Below are 21,105 nucleotides of genomic sequence, written 5' to 3'. Positions count from 1 at the left end.
CTCACATGTTCAAAATTCATTCCACTTTATACAAATAATCAAAAAACAAAACCTACAACCCGATGACCTACTTGTGAGTTTTGATGTCGTGTCCCTTTTCACACAAATACCTATTAAAGAAGCCTTGACAGCTATCCAGGACAAACACAAACCCCCCAAATATATCCTAGACCTTACCAACCACTGCCTGACCAATACATACTTCATCTATAATGAACAAAGATATAAACAGATAGAGGGAGCACCCATGGGATCACCTCTCTCACCGGTCATCGCCAACCTCTATATGGAATATTTCGAAAATAATGCATTAGAGCAATCCAAATACAAACCTAAACTTTGGCTGAGATATGTTGATGATACCTTTGTAATTTGGCCACATGGTAAGGAAAAACTAGACAATTTCCTCACACATCTTAACAGCCTACACCCCAAAATACAGTTTACTATGGAAACAGAAATCAATGATCAACTTCCCTTTCTAGATGTACTGGTCTATAAAAAACCCAATGGCAGCCTAGGACACACTATCTACCAAAAGAAAACCCATACCAACCGTTATCTAAATGCACACTCACACCACCACCCCGCACAAATCACCTCAGTGGCCAAAACTCTCATCACCAGAACCAAACGCTTAGCTGACCATGAGCACTTAAAAACTGAATTGAACAAACTCAAAGATGTATTAATTTCTAATGGATTCAAAGAGAAAACAATCACAAACCTAATCAAAAAAGAGACACCCCCCAAAAAACAAGATCAAGAACAGGACAATGGTACCACCATCCTCCCTTACATCAAGGGCACCACAGACAAAATTAGTAAAATTCTGCACAAACATAACATCAAAACTTCATTTTGCACCAACCAAAAAATATCTAATATCCTAAGGAGCCCCAAAGATAAAATCCAATTGGAATACCAAGGAATCTATGAAATCCCTTGCAAAACATGTGCAGCCACATACATTGGACAAACCAACCGAAGAGTAAGTGCACGCCTTGCAGAACATGTGAATGCAGTTAAAAAAGAAGAAAAGACTTCCTCCCTTGTCCAGCACATTAAAAAAACAGGGCACGAAATTGACTTTGAAAAAACTAAATTACTTCACAAAACAGAATTTATATAGAAGAATTGCTCTAGAAGCCATAGAAATTGAGAGGAGCCCCCTTTGCATGAATAAAAGAGATGACACGTCCCGCCTACCAGAAATTTGGAAACCAGCCTTAAACAAAAAAAACACCTCATAAAAATCACCATGTCAATCCTTCTAATAATTATGAATTTGGAATTTTAAAATTTGGAAACCAGCCTTAAACAAAAAACACTTCATAAAAATCACCATGTCAGTCCTTCTAATAATTATGATTACAGCAACCAATCAGATCACTGAAACATAATCACCCAATCTATTTGCTACATTCAAACCAAATCTCCACCCCCACACTATATACTAGGAAGAAATGACAGTTGCAAACATTCAATTTTACAACAGCACGAAGCTTGGAAACTTCAGCCTGATGATGGTGAATGGAGTTGCTATTTCAGTGTTACATTTTTTTCGATTTTCATTGAATCTGCAGATTTCCTCAATATTCCGATGGCCATCCCAGTTACTGATGTTACCAACAACAAAAAAAGAAAAAATGTGCTTGGAAGGGAAAATACAGCAGACCAACTACATTTGGTTCATGCAATATGTTGACTTATTCTATGCAGCTATGGTGAGAAAAGGGAAGGAATTCCGGTTGCAGATCTTAAAATCTCGCAGGGACCACTAGGATTATAAAGAAGCAAATATTAGTTAACCCGACTGCTCATTTGACGTTTGTTATTGCTGGTCGTCAGTAAATAATTCAGGAGCAATCTAAATTCGAACTCGGAACTCTCCATCACTAGATCAACTCCGCCTAAGGAGCAACAAATGGTTAAAAAAACACCCGCTTCATCCTCCTCTGCTAGGAGCTCCGCCCCTTCGGAGGAGAGGCACAGCAACACACTGGCGCGTGCGCAGTGAGCGAACCGGGCGAAGCGCGAACTTGGCGCGGGAGGAAGGAATTATAGAGGGCAGAAGTCGAGGAGGGACTTCCGGCGGCCGGAAAATAGGAAGTTAAAATACGCATGCGCGCGAGCCGGTGAGCGTAAAGGCGTATATAGACCGTCCCCCCCCTCTTCTCTAGGCGCTCCCGGAAGGCTGAAGAGCGGCTCCTAACCAAAGAGTCGAAAAGCAGAGGAGGGGAGGGGAGATTTCCGGGACGAGCAGCTGGGAGTACGGTGGCGCATGCGCGCCCCCTCAAACGCCTGAAGACCGCTCTCCTCAGAACTGGGATCTCCTTCGGGTCCCTTCAGTCGGCTGAGCGGCGGAGCAAGCGGGCGAGCTGGGCTGCGGGCGGCCACGCAGTTTCCGCCAGCTTTGACCGAAAAGGCTCGGGTTGGGGTGAGGCAGCGGTGCGAGAAGGGCGACGTGACTTCGGGCGGAGGAGGCAGAAGAAGAAGAAGAAGAGGAGGAATTGGAGGAACCCTCCGACGCCCCCCGGAGGCCCGGCCGGACCGGGCCGAGACATCGCGAGCAGAAGCCGAGAAAGAACCGGAGCGCTCCCCCCCCCATCCCACAGATCGGCCGCGCTGAGTCCATGAATGGAAATCGGCAGCGCAGGTGAGGCGGAGGGGAGGGTCGCCCGTTTGAGGCGGCGGGGGGGGGGTAACGCCGGTCTCGGCGACAAGGTCTGTCCCCGGAAAGCGCGAAAAGGAGAAGCGGCCCTTTGGGGGGGGGGGGGGAGACTTCTCTGGCTTCTCCCAGAATTCGCCTCCGTGCCTGGGCTACTCGTCAGAACCCGGGCAGAAGTGGGTACTTTGGCTTCAACCGGGGGTCCAAGAGCAGTCAGTATCGGCCACCAAGAAGGGACGGTCCAAAAATGACCCTAACTGACCGGGAGTCAAAGAGCGGGGTGTCAGTGAATAGCTAGGGTGGGGTTTTTAATAAGGGGTCGATGTAAAAGCAGTGTTTCCCAACCTTGGCAACTTGAAGATATTTGGACTTCAACTCCCAGAATTCCCCAGCCAGCGAATGCTGGCTGGGGAATTCTGGGAGTTGAAGTCCAAATATCTTCAAGTTGCCAAGGTTGGGAAACATTGGTGTAAGGGATAGTCAATATCATAGTATAGAATTCTTTATTGGTCAAGTGTGACTGGACACACAAGGAATTTGTCTTTGGTGCAGATGCTCTCAGTGTACATAAAAGAAAAGGTACGTTTGTCAAGAATCATGAGATGCAACACTTAATGATTGTCATAGGAGTCAAATAAGCAATCAGGAAACAATAATAATATAAATCGTAAGGGTACAAGCAACAAGTTATAGTCATAAGTGGGAAGACATGGATGATAGGAACCATGAGAAGATTAATAGTAATAGTAATGCAACCTTAATTAATAGGTTGACAATGCGAGGGAATTATTTGTTTAGCAGAGTGATGGTGTTTTGGGGGAAAAAACTATTCTTGTATCTAGTTGTCTTGGTGTGCAGTGCTCTATAGCGTCGTTTTGAGGGTAGGAGTTGAAACAATTTATGTCCCGGATGTGGGGAGTCGATAATATCTTCACGGCCTTTGAGTTGAAATAATTCATGTCCAGATAAGGGGTCAATAAGCGGTCGAAAGTACCAGTAGGAAGGACTGATAGGTATGTTTGCTGCCTTGAGTTATTTTATTTTAAAAAATAATGGTGGGTTATAAATATATGATTGGGGTCAATGAGCCTTTTAGGGTCTCCCCATAATGACCACTCCCTAGTCTAGAAGGTGATGCGCTTTACCAGTGGGACATAGTTACCCAGTACTGGATAGACAGCTGCCAGCAAGAATGGCCCTGAGATGTCTCTATTAATTATTACCAATATTAATTAATACTATTAAGGCAGTATTTATTAAATTGTTTTCGTGTGTTTGAGGGTCAATAAACCATCTGTAACTTTATGAAGAAGAGGTGAGGGACCTAAACTTTCTTCTAAACTGCTGCCATCCAGCTGCTTGAGACTATGGCTTCTCTTATTCTAACTAGTCCCACAGCCCTACACTGTGCTGGTTGAGAGCTATGGGAATTGCAGTCTAGCTTCTCTTCTTCTAGAGCAGGGGTCACCAACCTTTCAGACCTCCAGGGTCACTAAATTCATAATTTAAAATCCTGTGGACCACTAATATCATCTGACTAGTGACTGGATGGGTGGGTGTGGCTTGAGGGTCATGTGATTGGGTGGGCATGGCCAACTTGATGTCACTCACATCAAGGGGAGCCTCACCAATCTCTAATCACCCTTCCCCTCCCAGCCACTCCTCGCCTGCCTGCCTAGGCTCCTTTGGGCCCCAACAGGAAGGGATTTTTGGAGCTAGGCAGCCACCATGAGATAGAGTTGGCAAAACAGCTCAGTTCAAATTGGATCTGGCTGAGAAGGAGACTCAGCAGAAGCACCTCACTGAGGACTAGAGCATAGGCTTTCCAAGCAGAGGGAAGACCTGTAGAAGTGCAAGGCCAGGTACTGGTGCCTGGAGGCTCAGTTGGTTGAGATGGCTAGCCAGTTCCAGAGCATGATGCAGTCCCACTGGAACGAGGTGCTCCAGCTCTTTGCCACCATCAGCACTTCACTCTAGCCTTCACCCAAAGCCCCACATCAAGAGGCTAAAGTAGACCCTAAGTTGGAATTTCTGCCCCTCGCCCACCCACTCAAAAAGACCCCAAAGCGGGAGACTCTCTGCAGCAACACAAATGTTCATTGCATGTATCTGTCCCTGGGGCAGTAGTTTGAGTATTTAGTGCAATATAAAACATGGAAATAATTTTTCTGTGGACTACCAAAATTTTCTCATAGACCAACAGTTGGAGACTGCTGTTCTCTAGGACGCAGGTTGGGGAAGGGGATAAAATGTGAGGGTGGATGAGTTGACTTATAGGGGACTGTATAAAAGGTGAGAAGGGAAGTTTCATGCTTATGTTTGGAGTGGAAGAAAAGATGACAGTTCAGGCTTTGTCCTTACCTGCTAAAGGAACATTGCATTGCCATGAAATAGAGATGACTATTGTACACCTTTTTATTAAATGGCGTGTTCCAGTAACTGTGGACCTGCAGATTTGGAACTATTGAATGAAGAAGGGCACCAATCAGCTTTGCAACTTAAAAGTGAGCAATAGAGTTCAGTTTCCAAGATCTCCTCCTGTGTGTGTGTGTGTATGTGTGTGTGTGTGTGAGAGAGAGAGAGAGAGAGAGAGAGAGAAATCTAGCACATCATTTAAGTAGAATGAAGATGAGGTATTTTTGTAGGAGTGGTCATCCATGGATATAGTAATGGTGAGGGGCACTTCGTATCTTAGCATTAGTCCAAAAGATGAGAACTGAAATATTTATTTAAAAACTGTCTTTCTCTTATGAAACAAGTACTTTATGCTACAGCTTCATAATGCCTATTCTGATATAAAAATTGCATAAGTTGGTGGATTCATTGGGAGAAACCTACTTATTTCCCCCTGAAAATTACATTTTCTGCTATATATTGGCAGGCATATGTATTCATCAACTCAGTGTAGTACAATTAAACATCAGTACTATACTAAACACAAAGGTTGCTGAAATATTGTGGAACCATAAAAGCGAATCTTGCCTAAGTGAAATAAATTAGAGAAATTTTCTTAATTTCTTTCGGTACGATAGCTCAAAATTTAGGAATACTGTACAGTACTTTGATTAGCTGATGAGAAATTATGAAGTGAGAGTAAATCTGTTCTCTTTCTGCTTCTCAAACCTGCTTAGAAATAATGTACCTATTATTGGATATCTAGAACTGGAATAAATGAAAATGTTTAAATTTTCAGTTCTGATCATCAGTCACAGCATTTGTTTTCAATTCATGATCATCAATGTTATCCTATTCTGCAATGAGAGATGGCTTTTTAATATTTGTTCATTCACAGCAGTTAAACTACTTTGAAGTCAGTTTTCCTTACAATATGATACAGTGATACCTCATCTTACGAACCCGCTGCTGGCACTGGGATGTCCCGCCTCCGGACTTCCGTTGCCAGGGGAAGGCTCTCCTCATTGGGAAACCCCACCTCTGGACCTTCCGTTGCCAGCAAAGCGCCCGTTTTGCGCTGCTGGGATTCCCCTGAGGCTCCCCGCCATGGGAAACCCCACCTCTGGACTTCCGCGTTTTCAAAAACGGGCGCTTCGCTGGCAACGGAAGTCCGGAGGTGGGGTTTCCCAGCGAGAGAAGCCTCAGTGAAATTGCAGCATTACAAAAATACCGAAGTCCAGAGGCTGGATCAACTCGGTTTCAGCCAAACCAAGGAGTCACCACAGTGAAGGAAAGGCACCGGATACAAAGCGAGCGAGCGAGAGGAGGGACAGCCCTTCAGCATGGGAAGGAAGAAGAAGCAAGAAGCAGTAGCAGCAGCAGCCGCCTTTCGGTCAAAGGAGCGGGATGTCCTTCCCTCTCGCCTGCCTGTGTTTCTTTGTCTGGCGCAGTGTATGGGAGGCGCATGCTCCTCCTCCCGTGCCTCCCCGCTACCTCAGGGTCCCTCTTTTTTTAAAAAAAAAGCCTTAAAATTTTGGATTTTTTTTTATTCCCCTCACCTCACCTTCTTCCTTCGGCAGCAACTGTCCTCCTCCTACCGCCCAAATTCCGAACTTTTATTTTTTTCCTAATGGGTTTGCAGGCATTATTTGCTTTTACATTGTTTCCTATGGGAAAAATTGCTTCTACTTAAAAACCTTTCTACTTAAGAACCTGGTCACGGATTGAATTAAGTTCTTAAGTAGAGGTACCACTGTACATATGTGTTGTTTTCATACTTTAGGGCAGGGGTGTCAAACTTGTGGCCCATGGGCTGAATGTATCATATGCTGGCCAAGTCCATCCCCGTTTTAGCGAAAGGGAAAGCAGTTGCAATATGTCATGTGACAATGTAAGTTTGACACTCCTGCTTTAGGACATTGTTGGGTCACATCCAGAATTTGCTGTTTAATTTCCTAACTGTATTTGTATTTTAGCTTCATTTAAAAAACAAACAATGCACTCTTAGGGAAAAAAACCCATAACTTTTCTATGCACATGGAAAGTTGAAATAGAGTTAGATCCCTCTTCTTCATCTTCCATCATTTTGATCATTGGGCAACAAAATCATTTATTCAATTTTTGTAGCTGTCCATCTCAGTCCAATTGACTTTTAAAAAATTGTTTTCAATACTAAAATTAAAACAACTCCATTGTGCCAAACATTCTAAACTACATGCTATCAGAATAAAATATATTGCTCAAAAAATAAAGGGAACACTTAAAAAACAGAATATAACTCCAAGTAAATCAAACGTCTGTGAAATCAAACTGTCCATTTAGGAAGCAACACTGATTGACAATTTCATTTCAGTGAGAATATTTCATTCATTCAGATCTAGGATGTGTTATTTGAGTGTTCCCTTTATTTTTTTGAGCAGTGTATAAACTGCTAACATAAATATAAAAATATAACACCAGTATAGCAGTAGCACTTCTATACTGCTTCACAATGTTTTACAGCCCTCTCTAAGTGGTTTAAAGAGTTAACATTTTGCCCCTAACAACCCGGGTCCTCTTTTATTGACCTCAGAAGGCTGAGTCAACCTTGAGCCAGTGAGACTTGAACTATCAAACCCAAACTGATGGCAACCGGCAAATCTGATTATAATTAAGATTAATAATCAACTATGTAGTTTTATATTATATCTGTACAACTGGCATTGTGTACATATCTAAATCTATATAAAATAATAAAATGTACATATGGCCATAAATATCTAAAACACTATAAAACAGTAAAATATTCCAAATTTTAATACTGTGTCTGTAAAACTATGTTGCAAAAATTTAAGTGGAACACAGATGTGTCAGGAACTGTAGAGGCTGAAACCTTAAATAAGCAAGAAAAATAGAGTGATGGATCCTGCCTAACCATGAGTAGGAATCATGGTAAATAAGTGCAAATGTTAGATAAAGCTCCTATAAAAATAAAAAAAATGGTAGTGAAACATTTTTAATCTATGTTGAAAAACAGTATAATTCATTTAAAGTTATTCGAATTGTGATTCTGTGTCTTGGTTAGTTTCTTAGGCTGCTTAATTAAAGAGGTAATTGTAACCATTCTGTGATTAGAAACAACAGCCCCACCGCCACCTATATTATGCCTATTTTATATATTTATATATTTTATAGCCTTTCCTTTAATGCTCACAGTAAATCCCCAAAAGTTGCACTCTGAACTAGATTGCCACATCACAGTATGTTTTAAAATGTCTTGGCATTAGTTCAACATTAATATCAACCTCTAAATGGGTCTGGCTGTATTCACATGATTTATGCACCATGATTAGCCGCATGCAGGGAAACAATAAACCTCACTGAAACACACTGGCACCTGTGTTCCTGTGCACAATTTTGCTACTTGCGCAGGTACAGGAAGCATAATAGCGCTCGATCCAGCGCTCATGTTCCAGAGCTGCGGAGCTGTGCACAATCAGCTGTTCCGGCAGTGGCCCACCACTGGGCGTTGGATTAGATGTCCTGCAAGATCCCTTCCAACTCTGTTGATCTGTTAAACTTACGGTAATCATGGGTTTTTTCAGCTAATTCAGTTTCAACAATATACACACAGGCTGGGTTTGCATGATCCAGTTAAATATGATTGGTTAGCTCATACCTTAGTGTTTGGATTCCAAACAGCCACTGAATAGAGGATTCTCTGTAAAATTAATTCTGAAGATAATTAAGAATGACTGATAATGTGCAGTAGTTCTCAGATTAATCTTTGCTTATTTCAAAATAACTTGATACACTAACCAGTGCAAGAGGAGTTGTTCAAGCTCCTTGCTAGGTACAAGAGAGTTTTCAAATTCCAAAGATGAATGTTTTGATTTCTTACCTTCTGTCCCTCACGTATACAAAAACACTTGTTTGCAGAAATTAATATCTGGAAATGAACTTTTATCTGATCTGGGGCAATGATTGCTAAAGTTGCGATAATGGAGTTTCCCTGATACTTTCCTTGGCTACTGAATTGTGTTTCTGTGCATTTGAGACTATGATTAAATTCCATTTGCATAGAGATAAAAATTTGGTTGCCCTAAAGCATATGTTTTAGTTTTGTGGGTGTTAAATAAGGATGTTTTCTACCTAACATTTCAGAAGATCTTGTCAGGAAGGAGGGAGTCAGAATATAAGATCAAGCCACCAAAGCAAGGGTCCCCAAACTTGGCCACTTTAAGAGTTGTGGACTTCAACTCCCAGAATCCTCCAGCCAGCTTTGCTGGCTGGAGGATTCTGGGAGTTGAAGTCCACAACTCTTAAAGTGGCCAAGTTTGGGGACCTCTGCACCAAAGGATTCAAGTCTAAACAATATTGACTGTACTTAGGAGTACTATTGTTATTGGGTTAGTTTGCAAAGCAAGGCTCGGTATTTAACTTTCTGGGGACTTTTATGAGTCACTGATATAATTACAAATCTGTATTAATAGTGTATTTTAAAGTAATTTAGTTGATGCCTGAAAGGTTTCAGAGAAAAGTGGAAAAGAGGTACATAGCAGAAATGTAAAAAAAGCCCAATCAAACAAAAAACTAAATAGATGTAAGAGGAATTTAAATATCTCCTTTTGCTTAATTGGCATAGCATGATGAAATCTGTTGCTCAAGCTTTTTATATTAAAGTGTGTGAGTGTTTGTGTGTGTGTGTGTCTGTATTGTAGATAAACTATAATGTTTATCTAAACTATAATGTTTATCTATCGATATACCATTGTCTTCTTTCTTTATAACATTTTAGCTTTTTATTGGAGTTATTGGAAAACTTTTCCCTTCTTGGTGGCTGCTCTTAAATGGAGCAAAAGTGTTATTAAAATCAGATCTGTACTTATAACCAGTATTCTGGTGTTTTGGCATGCGCAGAAGCAAAAAAACCTCACCGAAACACGGGCGCACCTGCTTATAACCCTGGGATATATTTGCCCTGAGGTCTGTACTTTCTTCTCTCGGTTAGTCTGTATTTATTATCTACAAAATGAGTGGCTGCACTCATCATACTAAGCCACAATGTGTTTCTTTTTGGTTTAATTCAATTACCAGTATTCATGGTTAATGACTTAGTCTGTTTAAGATTTTTTTAATTAAAGATTTTTAATACAATAGTATTAAGTAAAGTATAGTAAACAATAAAAGTAAATGCAAATTAAACTCAAAAAGAAAAAAGAGAATAAAAAGTGCAAAGAACTAGAATAGAGGAAAGAAATAGAATAATGAAAAAATAACTGAAGAAATGATTTCCAATCTTAAAACAAGTTTTTAAAAAGATAACTCATCACTTCTATAAAGCTACTGACACCTATTTCTTCTCCCCATATTCCATCCCTTCTATATGCAAAATTATTAACTTTTCAGCCCCACTTTCAGCAAAAAGATTGTAAAGGGGTATTCCTTTCTTTTACTTCTAACAATTTTGATTTTTAATTCATTCAAATATTGTCTTTTTCCCATCACAAGGATTCGCAAGGCTTTAATATGTCTCTTTACTTTAAAGTCCTTAATGTAAAATCTTGGTTAGTCTTTTGTATTTCCCTCTGATTTTCAAAGTGTTGACAAACTTCTTTTGTTTATCCAGTAAAAATTTCTTATCAGGATACCTCTCTACCTTGTATTGCACATTTTTTTCTTGTCATGTTTATTTGTTTTGTAACCCCCACTTTTTTAAAGTCCATATTTCCAGTCCCATTATTTCTGCATTAAGAAAAAGAAATTTCACATCCATTATTGGTTAACATTTTTAGAGATAGTCTGCCCATAGAATAACACATTGTTACTGATATTTTTTATATTGCCACCAGGAGACTTCAAATTTGTTGTTCTGAATATTCTTAATACATTTAAATAAACAATTTTCAAAAGTGATTAGAAGGGAGGAGAGGAAAAGGTGCCAGCTGTAGAGCTTGATGGTTAATCCTTTCATCTGGCATTCCAACTTGCTGAGACTGGTATCCTGTGTTCTTATGAGATATAGCCATCCAGAGTACTTGTGGACAACCTCCTGTTCAAAGAGCTGCTTGCTCACTGTTTCTTTGGTCTTTGCTGTGGTTATCATCTCTGCACTCCATGGAGACACATTTAGCTTGTCATGCTTCCACTGGAAGTCATGACTTGGTCTCTTTAAACCCGATCAACTGAGGTTTAGTCAGTAAACCATAATCATTTCATGCAGTGTGGAAAACTAAACTAAGGGATTTATTATGTTCTTTCTTGGTCTTCTAGTTAGCCTTTTGAAACAAGTATATGTGTAGGTAGGTGGGTAAATAGAAAGTTTAATTATAGGTTATATATTTAAAATACTGTATTAATAATGAATAATAATATTATATGTATTTTAATGTATTTTTTCAATAAATATAATCGGGTGGGATTCAGCCGATTTGGTCTGGTTCGGGCAAACTGGATGTTAATTTACATCTGGTTCGTTGAACTAGTATTGCAAGGACTGGCTGAGACCGCCCACTCTGCCCCTCCCAAGAGTCTCCATCCGCCCGATTTGATGCCAGGAAAGTGCAGGGCCTGCACAGAGGCTCTGGAAGGGTGAAAAACAGATCTACTGGAAGTCCAGAAACAGGCCTGTTTCCAGTCTCCAGAGGGCCTCCAGAGCCCAGGGAAAGCCATTTTCGCCCTACTGGAGGCTCAACAAAAGCCTCTGGAGCCTGGGGAGGGTGAAAATGACCCCTACCCTGCCATGTTGTAGGAGGTCAGCAACTGGGCAGAGAACCAGTTGCTAAAATTTTTCAATACCACCTCTGAATATAATGTTGTACATCAGGGGTCCCCAAACTTGGCAACTTTAAGACTTGTGGACTTCAACTTCCAGAATTCTCCAGCCAACACAGCTGGCTGGAGAATTCTGGGAGTTGAAGTCCACCGGTCTTAAAAGTTGCCAAGTTTGGGGACCACTGTTGTGCATAATAGTATGAGCCGTAGAACAACACAGTAATTTTCCTATTGGACATTGGTTTTAGATGTAGATTTTTAAAAAACCCTGCCTTCATTATTTGTCCAAAAATGTGAATTGTCGCTCATATAAATTTGATTTGGCCTTTTGTGATCTTATTTTTGCATGCTTAACAGGCTGAATAATTTTCAGGTTCCTGCTACTGTACCTTTGTATCCAGCTTTTCTTCCATGGTGAAAGAATGTTATTGTAAATGTTATCCAAGCATTGCTTAGTTTTTGCAGATGGAAAAAAATAAGACGAAGGCTTCTATATTTGTATTGTGCCTTGTGTGTGTACAGCATGAATCCTTTATTGTCATTTTACAGCTTAATCATAGCTGAAACATGGTTAGCCTATAAAATATGTCCTACATGTTCAGCACCCTCACCTTCATACTGATCAGCTTATGTTATTTAGGATAATAATAGTAATAGAGAACATAGTGATCAAGGAGCATTAAGTTTGGCATATCTAAAATAAAGGAATGGTGTAACAAATGAAAAGACTTGAACAAATAAACCATATTACATGTTGGAAAAGGGAGTGAAACTGGTGATTATTACGGTACCTTGATTTAAAAAAAAACCACAAAGTTGGTGCAGTTACAGTGGCTTATAAACTGTCTCGTAATGGTACAAGTTGACAAAAACAAAGATTGCATAACCTAACTTTTTTTTTGGTTTTTTCTCTCTCCACATTGTTTGCTTTCGTAGAGTGTCTAGTTAGCCAAATGACTTGTGTTCTGGCATGCTTAACCAAATAAGTTAAAAACATAGTGGCTGTATTCACATAGTATGTTAAACTTCATTAATTTTCATTGTCTTTTGTTTTTCTTGGATTGGCATGTTGAGCCCAATCTCATTAGTTTCTGGTTCTGTGGATAATATGATTTCAGAAAATTGGAGAAACCCAGCCAGAGTGCCATCCAAAGAATGATTTCTGACTTGTTGCTGTTAAATTAGCCTGGGGATTGTTAATCAGAGTTTATTCTGTTTTAGTAGTCCTAAATGGTTTGGGAAAATGAGGACCCCTGTTGAAAGTGGCATGGTAATCAATTAATTCTACCTCTCTTTGCTGGCTGGGAAAATTATGGGAGTTGAAATCCACAAGTCTTAAAATTGTCAAGGTGGAAAAACACTGCGCCATAGTATTCATTGGCACAACTTCCAGGAAAACCTGTCCCAGAGTATATGTGCGGCCCCTGAGTTTCAAATCATCAGAGAATCAAACTCATTGTCAACATGATTTTTAAAAAGCTTTGAGATTCTAAAAAGAGTACAGAGTTGATTAAAGGATCAGGAGGCTATCCTGTATAAACAGTTGGGGAAGTAGATATGTCTAGTCCCATGATGGCGAACCTATGGCAGGCATGCCACAAGTGGCACGCGGAGCCATATACATAGGCATGCAAGCTCAGCTTTGGATTTTCAGAACTTCTGGGCCCACTGGGAATTATTATTATTATTATTATTATTATTATTATTATTATTATTATTAATTGGATTTGTATGCCGCCCCTCTCCGCAGACTCGGGGCGGCTAACAACAGTAATAAAACAGTATATAACAATAATCCAATACTAAAAACAGTTAAAAACCCATTATATAAAAACCAATCATACATACAGACATACCATGCATAAAATTGTAAAGGCCTAGGGGGAAAGTGTATCTCAGTTCCCCCATGCCTGGCGGCAGAGGTGGGTTTTAAGCAGCTTACGAAAGGCAAGGAGGGTGGGGGCAATTCTAATCTCTGGGGGGAGTTGGTTCCAGAGGGCTGGGGCCGCCACAGAGAAGGCTCTTCCCCTGGGTCCAGCCAAGCGACATTGTTTGGTTGACGGGACCCGGACAAGACCTACTCTGTGGGACCTAACTGGTCGCAGGGATTCGTGCAGCAGAAGGTGGTCCCTGAGGTAATCTGGTCCGGTGCCATGAAGGGCTTTATAGGTCATAACCAACACTTTGAATTGTGACCGGAAACTGATTGGCAACCAATGCAGACTGCGGAGTGTTGGTGTAACATGGGCATATTTGGGAAAGCCCATGATTGCTCTCGCAGCTGCATTCTGCACGGTCTGAAGTTTCCGAACACTTTTCAAAGGTAGCCCCATGTGTTTGTGTTTTCAGCCTCCGGCAGGGGTGAAAAGAGCCCCTTTTTGGCCCTTGCCAAGTTTCAGAGCCTTTCAATGAGCCTGGGGAGGGTGAAAATGGCCTTCCCCTCCTGGAGGTACTTTGAAGGCCAGAAATGTTCCATTTTCTGACTTCCGGTTGAATTGGAAGTTCCATTTTTTGCTCTCCCCGGGCTTCAGAGCCTTTCTTGGAGCTTGGGGAGGGCAAAAACGGCCAGAAATGGCCTATTTTCCAACTTGAATTCTGGGTCAACTAGAAGTCAGGCTCCTAGAAAGGCCCCTAAAACCTGGGGAGAGCAAAAGAAGGGGGCTTTTGGTTCAACCGGAGGTTGGTGAATTGGCCATTTTCTTCCTCCGGTGGGCCTCAGGGAAGTGTTGGGGTAAGGCCATTTTTGCCCTCCCCAGGCTCTTAGAAAAGTGCTGAAGTCTGAGGAGACCAAAAAAGGGCATACCATTGTGTGCCGGAGTGGGGACGGATCATGCACCCATGCTCTTGGGGGCATAGAATTATGGGTGTGGTTGCGTGCAACCCCCCACAACCCCTCCTTTCAGCACATGAACCAAAAAAGGTTCGCCATCACTTTTCCAGTCTAACAAAGTGAAGGACGTGAGGAACATGAATAACTTCCAGTACTTGAAGGATTGTCTCAGAGACCAACTCTCCGAAGCACCAGAGAGCAAAACAAGAAGTAATGGTTTGGAGGTCATTAAATAGAGAGCCAACTTAGAACTGAGAGAATTTTTCTGGCAATGAGAACAGTTAATCAGTGGGATGGCTCATCTCCAGAAGTTGTGGGGGCTCCATTCTCTGGAGGATTTTAAGAAGAGATTGTAGAGCAATTTGCCCAGAAAGATTTAGGGTCTCCAGTTTCAGCAGGGTTTTGGACTAGAAAACCTCCAAGGTCCCTTTCCAACCCTGTTATTGTGTGTTCTATTCTTTAATTGTTTCTACAGAAAAAGGCTGTATTCATCATAACTCAATTCTTGAGCAGTATGCTGTGCATCGTAATTTATTTTCATAGGTGAAGCATACACCATCACCATACAAAGGAATTGTTTTTATATTGAACATTCATTTCTACTTTATGGGATTTTTATGCATTTTGTTCTATTATTTTTATATTTCAATTTTGGATTGCTAAAATTGAACAAACTCTTTAGCGTGAATATAATAATAATAATAATAATAATAATAATAATAATAATAACAACAATAAATTATTATTATTATTATTATTATTATTATTATTATTATTATTTATTAGATTTGTATGCCGCCCCTCTCTGAAGACTCGGGGCGGCTCACAACAATAATAAAACAGTTTGACCATATAAACAAATCTAATATTTTTAAAAAGCATCTAAAAACCCCATCATTTAAAGACCATGCAACACACGCATACCATACATAAAACTATAAAAGCCTGGGGGAGATGTCTCAATTCCCCCATGCCTGGCGATATAGGTGGGTCTTAAGTAATTTGTGAACGACAAGGAGGGTGGGGGCCAGTGTTCCTTCTAATTTTTTGGGGGGGTGGGCGGAAAAGTATAGTGTCTGAGCGGCAGTCCCTTCGGGACTGGGCGGCACTCTTTCCCTCTCACTCTTTCCCTCTCGGCTTCTGGGCAGGTTTGAAAAACTCTGAGTTGATGTTGATGATGATTTTTAAGTGAGCCATTGCTCACTGCTCAGCTTAGAGGGAACTATGGTGGGGGCAGTTCTGAGCTCTGTGGGGAGTTGATTCCAGAGGGCCGGGGCCGCCCCTGGGGCCTGCCAGACAACATTGTTTAGTTGATGGGACCTGGAGAAGGCCAACTTTGTGGGACCTTATCGGCCACTGGGATTCGTGTGGCAGAAGACGGTTCCGGAGGTATTCTGGTCCGATGCCATGTAGGGCTTTAAAGGTCATTACCAACACTTTGAATTGCGACCGGAAATTGATCGACAGCCAATGCCAGCCACAGAGTGTTGGAGAGACGTGGGCCAACCTAGGTAATCCCATGATAACTCTCATGGCCGCATTCTGCACGATCTGAAGTTTCTGAACACTTTTCAAAAGTAGTCCCAGTAGTCAAACCTTGAGATGATGAGGGCATGAGCGACTGTGAGTAATGACTCCCTGTCCAGATAGGGCCGCAACTGGTGCACCAGGTGAAACTGGGCAAATGCCTTCCTTGCCAAAGCCGAAAGATGATGTTCCAATGTTAGGTGTGGATCGAGGAGGATACCCAAGTTGCGGACCCTCTCTGAGGGGGGCAATAATTCCCCTGCCCCAGGGTAATGGACAGACAGATGGAATTGTCCTTGGGAGGCAAAACCCACAGCCGCCCCATCTTGTCAGGGTTGAATTTGAGCTTGTTGACACCCATCCAGACCCCAACAGCCTCCAGGCACCGGCACATCACTTCCACTGCTTCGCTGACTGGACATGGGGTGAAGATGTATAACTGGGTATCATCAGCATAATAATTAGAGGATTGTATTCTTTGAGATGATTTGAAAGAATTGTGTTGCAACTTAATATCTCCCTGATATTAATTAAAGCAGCTGCATGTTTTCCAGGTTTGAACATATGTACAGCCCCAATAGTTATACATTTTCTTGTATTGATTTGTAATGAAATTGCTTTACATGCTGAACTTCCTGTTGTCTCAGATATTTTAGATTTCTAATTATAAATTTATAATTTAGATAATTTCAGATAAATTGTGAATATGAAACAGAATAAATTTAACCAACCAATCAATCTACTCTTCCAGTAGGACAGAGGTCACCAAACTATACTGGCTGAGAATTCTGGAAATTGAAGGCCAGAAGTCTTAAAGTTGCCAAGTTTGAAGACCTCGATAATAGGGAGTTTGAATGGCTTATAGACCCTCCAAGGGGATTTCATTTTTTCACAGAGAAGCAGAGGCAATGACAAACAATATTTAAACTCCTTGCAACATTACTTCTTTCAATGTTTTGTAAACCCAAGTCATAGACTAAGGAAGACAATGTTTGTCTCAGTTGATACTTTCTTCCAGTAAGAACTGTTGAAAGCTCTGGTGGTTTCGCTTAGTTTGTGAATACATAGAATGGATTACAAGAACTCATAGTGTAAAAGCATTTTCTCAAATTACATGATGGCTGGTTTTATCTATTAATCTCTTGTGATTATTGGAATTTTCTGAAAGCTCGGTGAATTGCAATATAGCCTTTGAAACCATGGGCAGAATATTATTCACATTATTGACGTTATTGCTTGTTAGTATGCATCAGTGATATTAACAGCTGAAATCACCAGGAAGTGGGAATATGTACAAGTTCTATTATGTGTAGGTGTATGAAAGTGGTGGTTGTGGTTGATTGCGTTGTGTCTGCAAATGATGACATTTGTCTTATGAATCATTCTAAGAACCCCAGAGTAATGCTCACCTTTTCTTTAATGTCTTTATTTTTTTCATTAATGACTGGCACAGATAGAGGGATGAAAATGTCACTATCTGTGTAGCAGATGCAAGGGTTCTTTATAGGAAGCATAGCTGTAACATTACACACAACACAAAATCATGAGTGTTAACTGTGGATAGTGAAAATATTTCAGGAGACAAATTCCTTGTGTGTCCAATCACATTTTGTCAATAAAGAATGTTCTGTTCTATTATTTCTATTCTCATTCCATTCTATTATGTTCTGTTCTATATCCTATTTTCTATTCTACATCCTATCCTTCCCTATTTCTATCCCATTTCTCCAAGTGAGATTCTTAAAGTGCTGAAATTGACCACAACAGGCAGTGGAGTTTCTGATCCATATCAGTTCACTCTGATTTTACTATTATTTTCTCAATCATTTTTGCAGATGTGCTTACCATGAATTAAATTGAAACATATTTCTGCTGGCAAAACAGATACAAATTGGATTAAGTCAGTTACTAGTAGGACTGGGACCTAGTAGGACTGGACCTGAGGGTCTAAACATTTTCATGGTTAAATACTTTAGAAAAGTAGTTTGGATTAGATCATGGTTATAAAAGAGGCAGCGGTGTATTCTTTAGCAGCAATTGGTCGTTCTTATTACTTAAGAACTGACCCTCTACCTCTCTTATTTATGTAGCGCTGTACATGTACTTCTGCTACTTTATTTATAAATTCAGTAGAATTATAAAAATACAACAACAGATATTCAGAAGATATATGAAATTAGCATTTGAATGTCTGAGCTTCAGATTTAGGATATGGAGATACGTTTGGGTGAATATAGAGAGTGATAAAGGGAAGAGCTGTGGTTTTCCTAAGCTTGAGATAGGTATGCCCAGAATTTTGATGAAATAGGAGAAAATGAGTATAAAACAGTTTTATAGGTTTCTAAGGTTTAGATTGGAAATTTCAACATTCATATTACCTATGAGTATTTTTTTAATATGCATGGTCATGGCTGGACTGAAAAATAATAAGCAACAAAATGAGTTCAGGTCAGAATGAATTCAAGGTATGGCTAATCAGGGAGGAATAAAACACCATAGGTAGTCCTTGACTTATAATCATTCATTTGAAGTTATCACAGTGTTGAAAAAAGTTACTTATGACTATTTTTCATACAACTGTTGCAGCATCCCTACTGTCACATTGGATGTTTGGCAAGTGGTATGTATTTATGACCGTTGCAGTGTCCTAGTGTCATGTAAATCAACTTTTGCAGCCTTCTGCCAAGCAAAGGTAACGGGGAAGCCAGATTCACTTAACAGACATGTTGCTAACTTAACAATTGCAGTTATTCACTTAACAACTATGTTAACAAAGATCCTAAAATTGGATAAAACTCAGTTGACAACTGTCTTGCTGAGCAACAGAAATTTTGAGCTCAATTGTGATTGTAAGTTGAGGACCACTGTAATGTAAAAGAAGGAAAACATTTCCCCTCATTAATGCATTCTTGTCAACAATGCAGAAGATGACCTGATATTGCCTTGTTTCCGGATGGTAGTTGGGTTTTAAAAAAACTTTTCAGTTTAAGCTACAGCCTTGGAATTTTCTGATGATCTTCCATTTATTATTAACCAGTTCTCACTGCTTCGCTTTTAGGAAATCAGCCAAGGTTAGCTCTGTTGCAAATGGAAATTAGCATGGTATTTGTGCAAATGTAATGGAAGGGATAATTCTGGATGTTTCTTTGCACCAATATCACTTAAAACAAGTTCAGCATCCATCTCTAAGTTGTACCTTTGTTTTATTTGGCAGGAACCGTTGGGGCTCAGCCCCTACTCATGGTGCCCCGACGACCTGGCTATGGCACCATGGGGAAACCTATTAAACTGCTGGCCAACTGCTTCCAAGTTGAAATCCCAAAGATTGACGTCTACCTCTATGAGGTGGATATTAAGCCAGATAAGTGTCCTAGGAGAGTGAACAGGTAAGTTATAATGAGTAATATTATTTTAGCTTAGTAATATTGATTTACTGATGAAGTGAGATGCTTTCAATAGCTAGTGCTGGTCAGCGCTCTATTGAGGAGAAAATATTTCATTTGATAGTCTCTTTATTTTTTAAAAAATAGCTGATATCACGAGCATATTATTTATTCTTGGATTGAGGAGTAAATTTGTAACTTGGACATATATTGTTTTACATAAACACCCACATACCGGAAAGAAATTAAAATTCATTTGTAAAAATGGCATATGTCTTTAGCATTAACAGATCAAGTAGAACATAACAAAAGTGAGTTTTTAAGAGTCATTAGCACTTTAAGAAATTTGGGAATAAGAAGGATTCAAACTGAAATTAAACACAACTTTTTGAAAATTAACATTCATCATGAATCTGTTTTAGTCTCTATAGATAGCACTTTTTAAAATACCGATATTATACTGTGGGCTTCCAGGAAAGGCCATGTTTTCATGGTAGCACTATTAGAGCAACATGGGTTGTTTTTTTGTTTTTTTAAAAAAAAACAACCTATATTTGTTTTACTGGAAAATTCTAATTTCTTGGTAGTAAATTTTTGAGTATCATGTCTCAATTGTTAATGGATTAACACTTGTTAATGGATTAATCAGAACACAAAGTCAACCAGTTGCAGATTAGATCTGAATAGGCTGAAAACGCTGCTGGATCAGTCCCAAGGTATATCTAAACTGATATTTCAATTACACAGAAGTCATAGAGATGCCTGTGAGAAGCCCAAAATAGAGCATAAGAGAATAGTAACCTCAAAACCTTATTTTTCAGCAACTGGCTTTGAGAGGAAAAATACCACAGTTACTAGCAGTACTATACAGCAATCATCTTGACTATGAAGAGCTTTACATCCAATGAAACTGTACAGATTGGTAGATGGTTACTGAGCCCTGTAATAGGAAATGTCCATGCTCAACAATATACAGTACAGTTAAAAAATAATCCCTGTCTTCAGTCAATTACCTTCTGCCTCATTGTACAACTTATTCTATTTTATACATGAACTTTCCATTCACTTTCACTGTGCGATCCATGATTCCAACCTGACTATTTTCTCTACCAAAGAAAACCAAAACACAGGAATTGTTCCAACCATTTGGACATTTTTGTTGTTCCTTTCTGCACCTTCTGCAGTTTCATTTAAGATGCAATAAGCAAAATTAAGCACAGCGTTCTGTAAACAATTCTAATTCTAGATTTATATTTTATTAAACGCTTCATTAGTATTAACTGGAAACTATAAATAGGGTAAGAACTCTGCCTCTTGATCTGTAAACAATGGAAATAGATAATTAACAGTAGCTTGACTTCAGGAAAATAGAATTTTGAAGTCCTTTGTCCTGTTCAGTTTTAATACCAGATGTATATGTTGTTCTTCTTTTTGATGCTTTGTGTAATTCATCCACTAAGCAAGTAATTTAGTTTGGGTAAATTAAAAGAAATTCAAACTGTTTTTGATTCTGCAATATCCATATGATGTGAAATCATGATCTTCAT

The 21,105-nt window shown here is 39.9% G+C and overlaps 1 protein-coding gene across 1 annotated transcript in view; it reads left to right on the top strand.

Moving 5' to 3' along the window:
• Positions 1-2,270: 2,270 nt before the first annotated feature.
• Positions 2,271-21,105, top strand: part of LOC139174381 (protein argonaute-3) — a 54,658-nt gene continuing 35,823 nt past the window's right edge. Inside the window, exons 1-2 of the mRNA XM_070764700.1 lie at positions 2,271-2,659; positions 19,390-19,561. Coding sequence (XP_070620801.1) covers positions 2,641-2,659; positions 19,390-19,561 — 191 coding nt within the window. The 5' untranslated portion in view covers positions 2,271-2,640. The remainder of the gene's footprint in view (positions 2,660-19,389; positions 19,562-21,105) is intronic.

Source organism: Erythrolamprus reginae, chromosome 11 (genome assembly GCF_031021105.1).
Source record: "Erythrolamprus reginae isolate rEryReg1 chromosome 11, rEryReg1.hap1, whole genome shotgun sequence".
Taxonomy (NCBI): Eukaryota; Metazoa; Chordata; class Lepidosauria; order Squamata; family Dipsadidae; genus Erythrolamprus; species Erythrolamprus reginae.
This window is presented reverse-complemented; position numbering and strand designations above follow the sequence as displayed.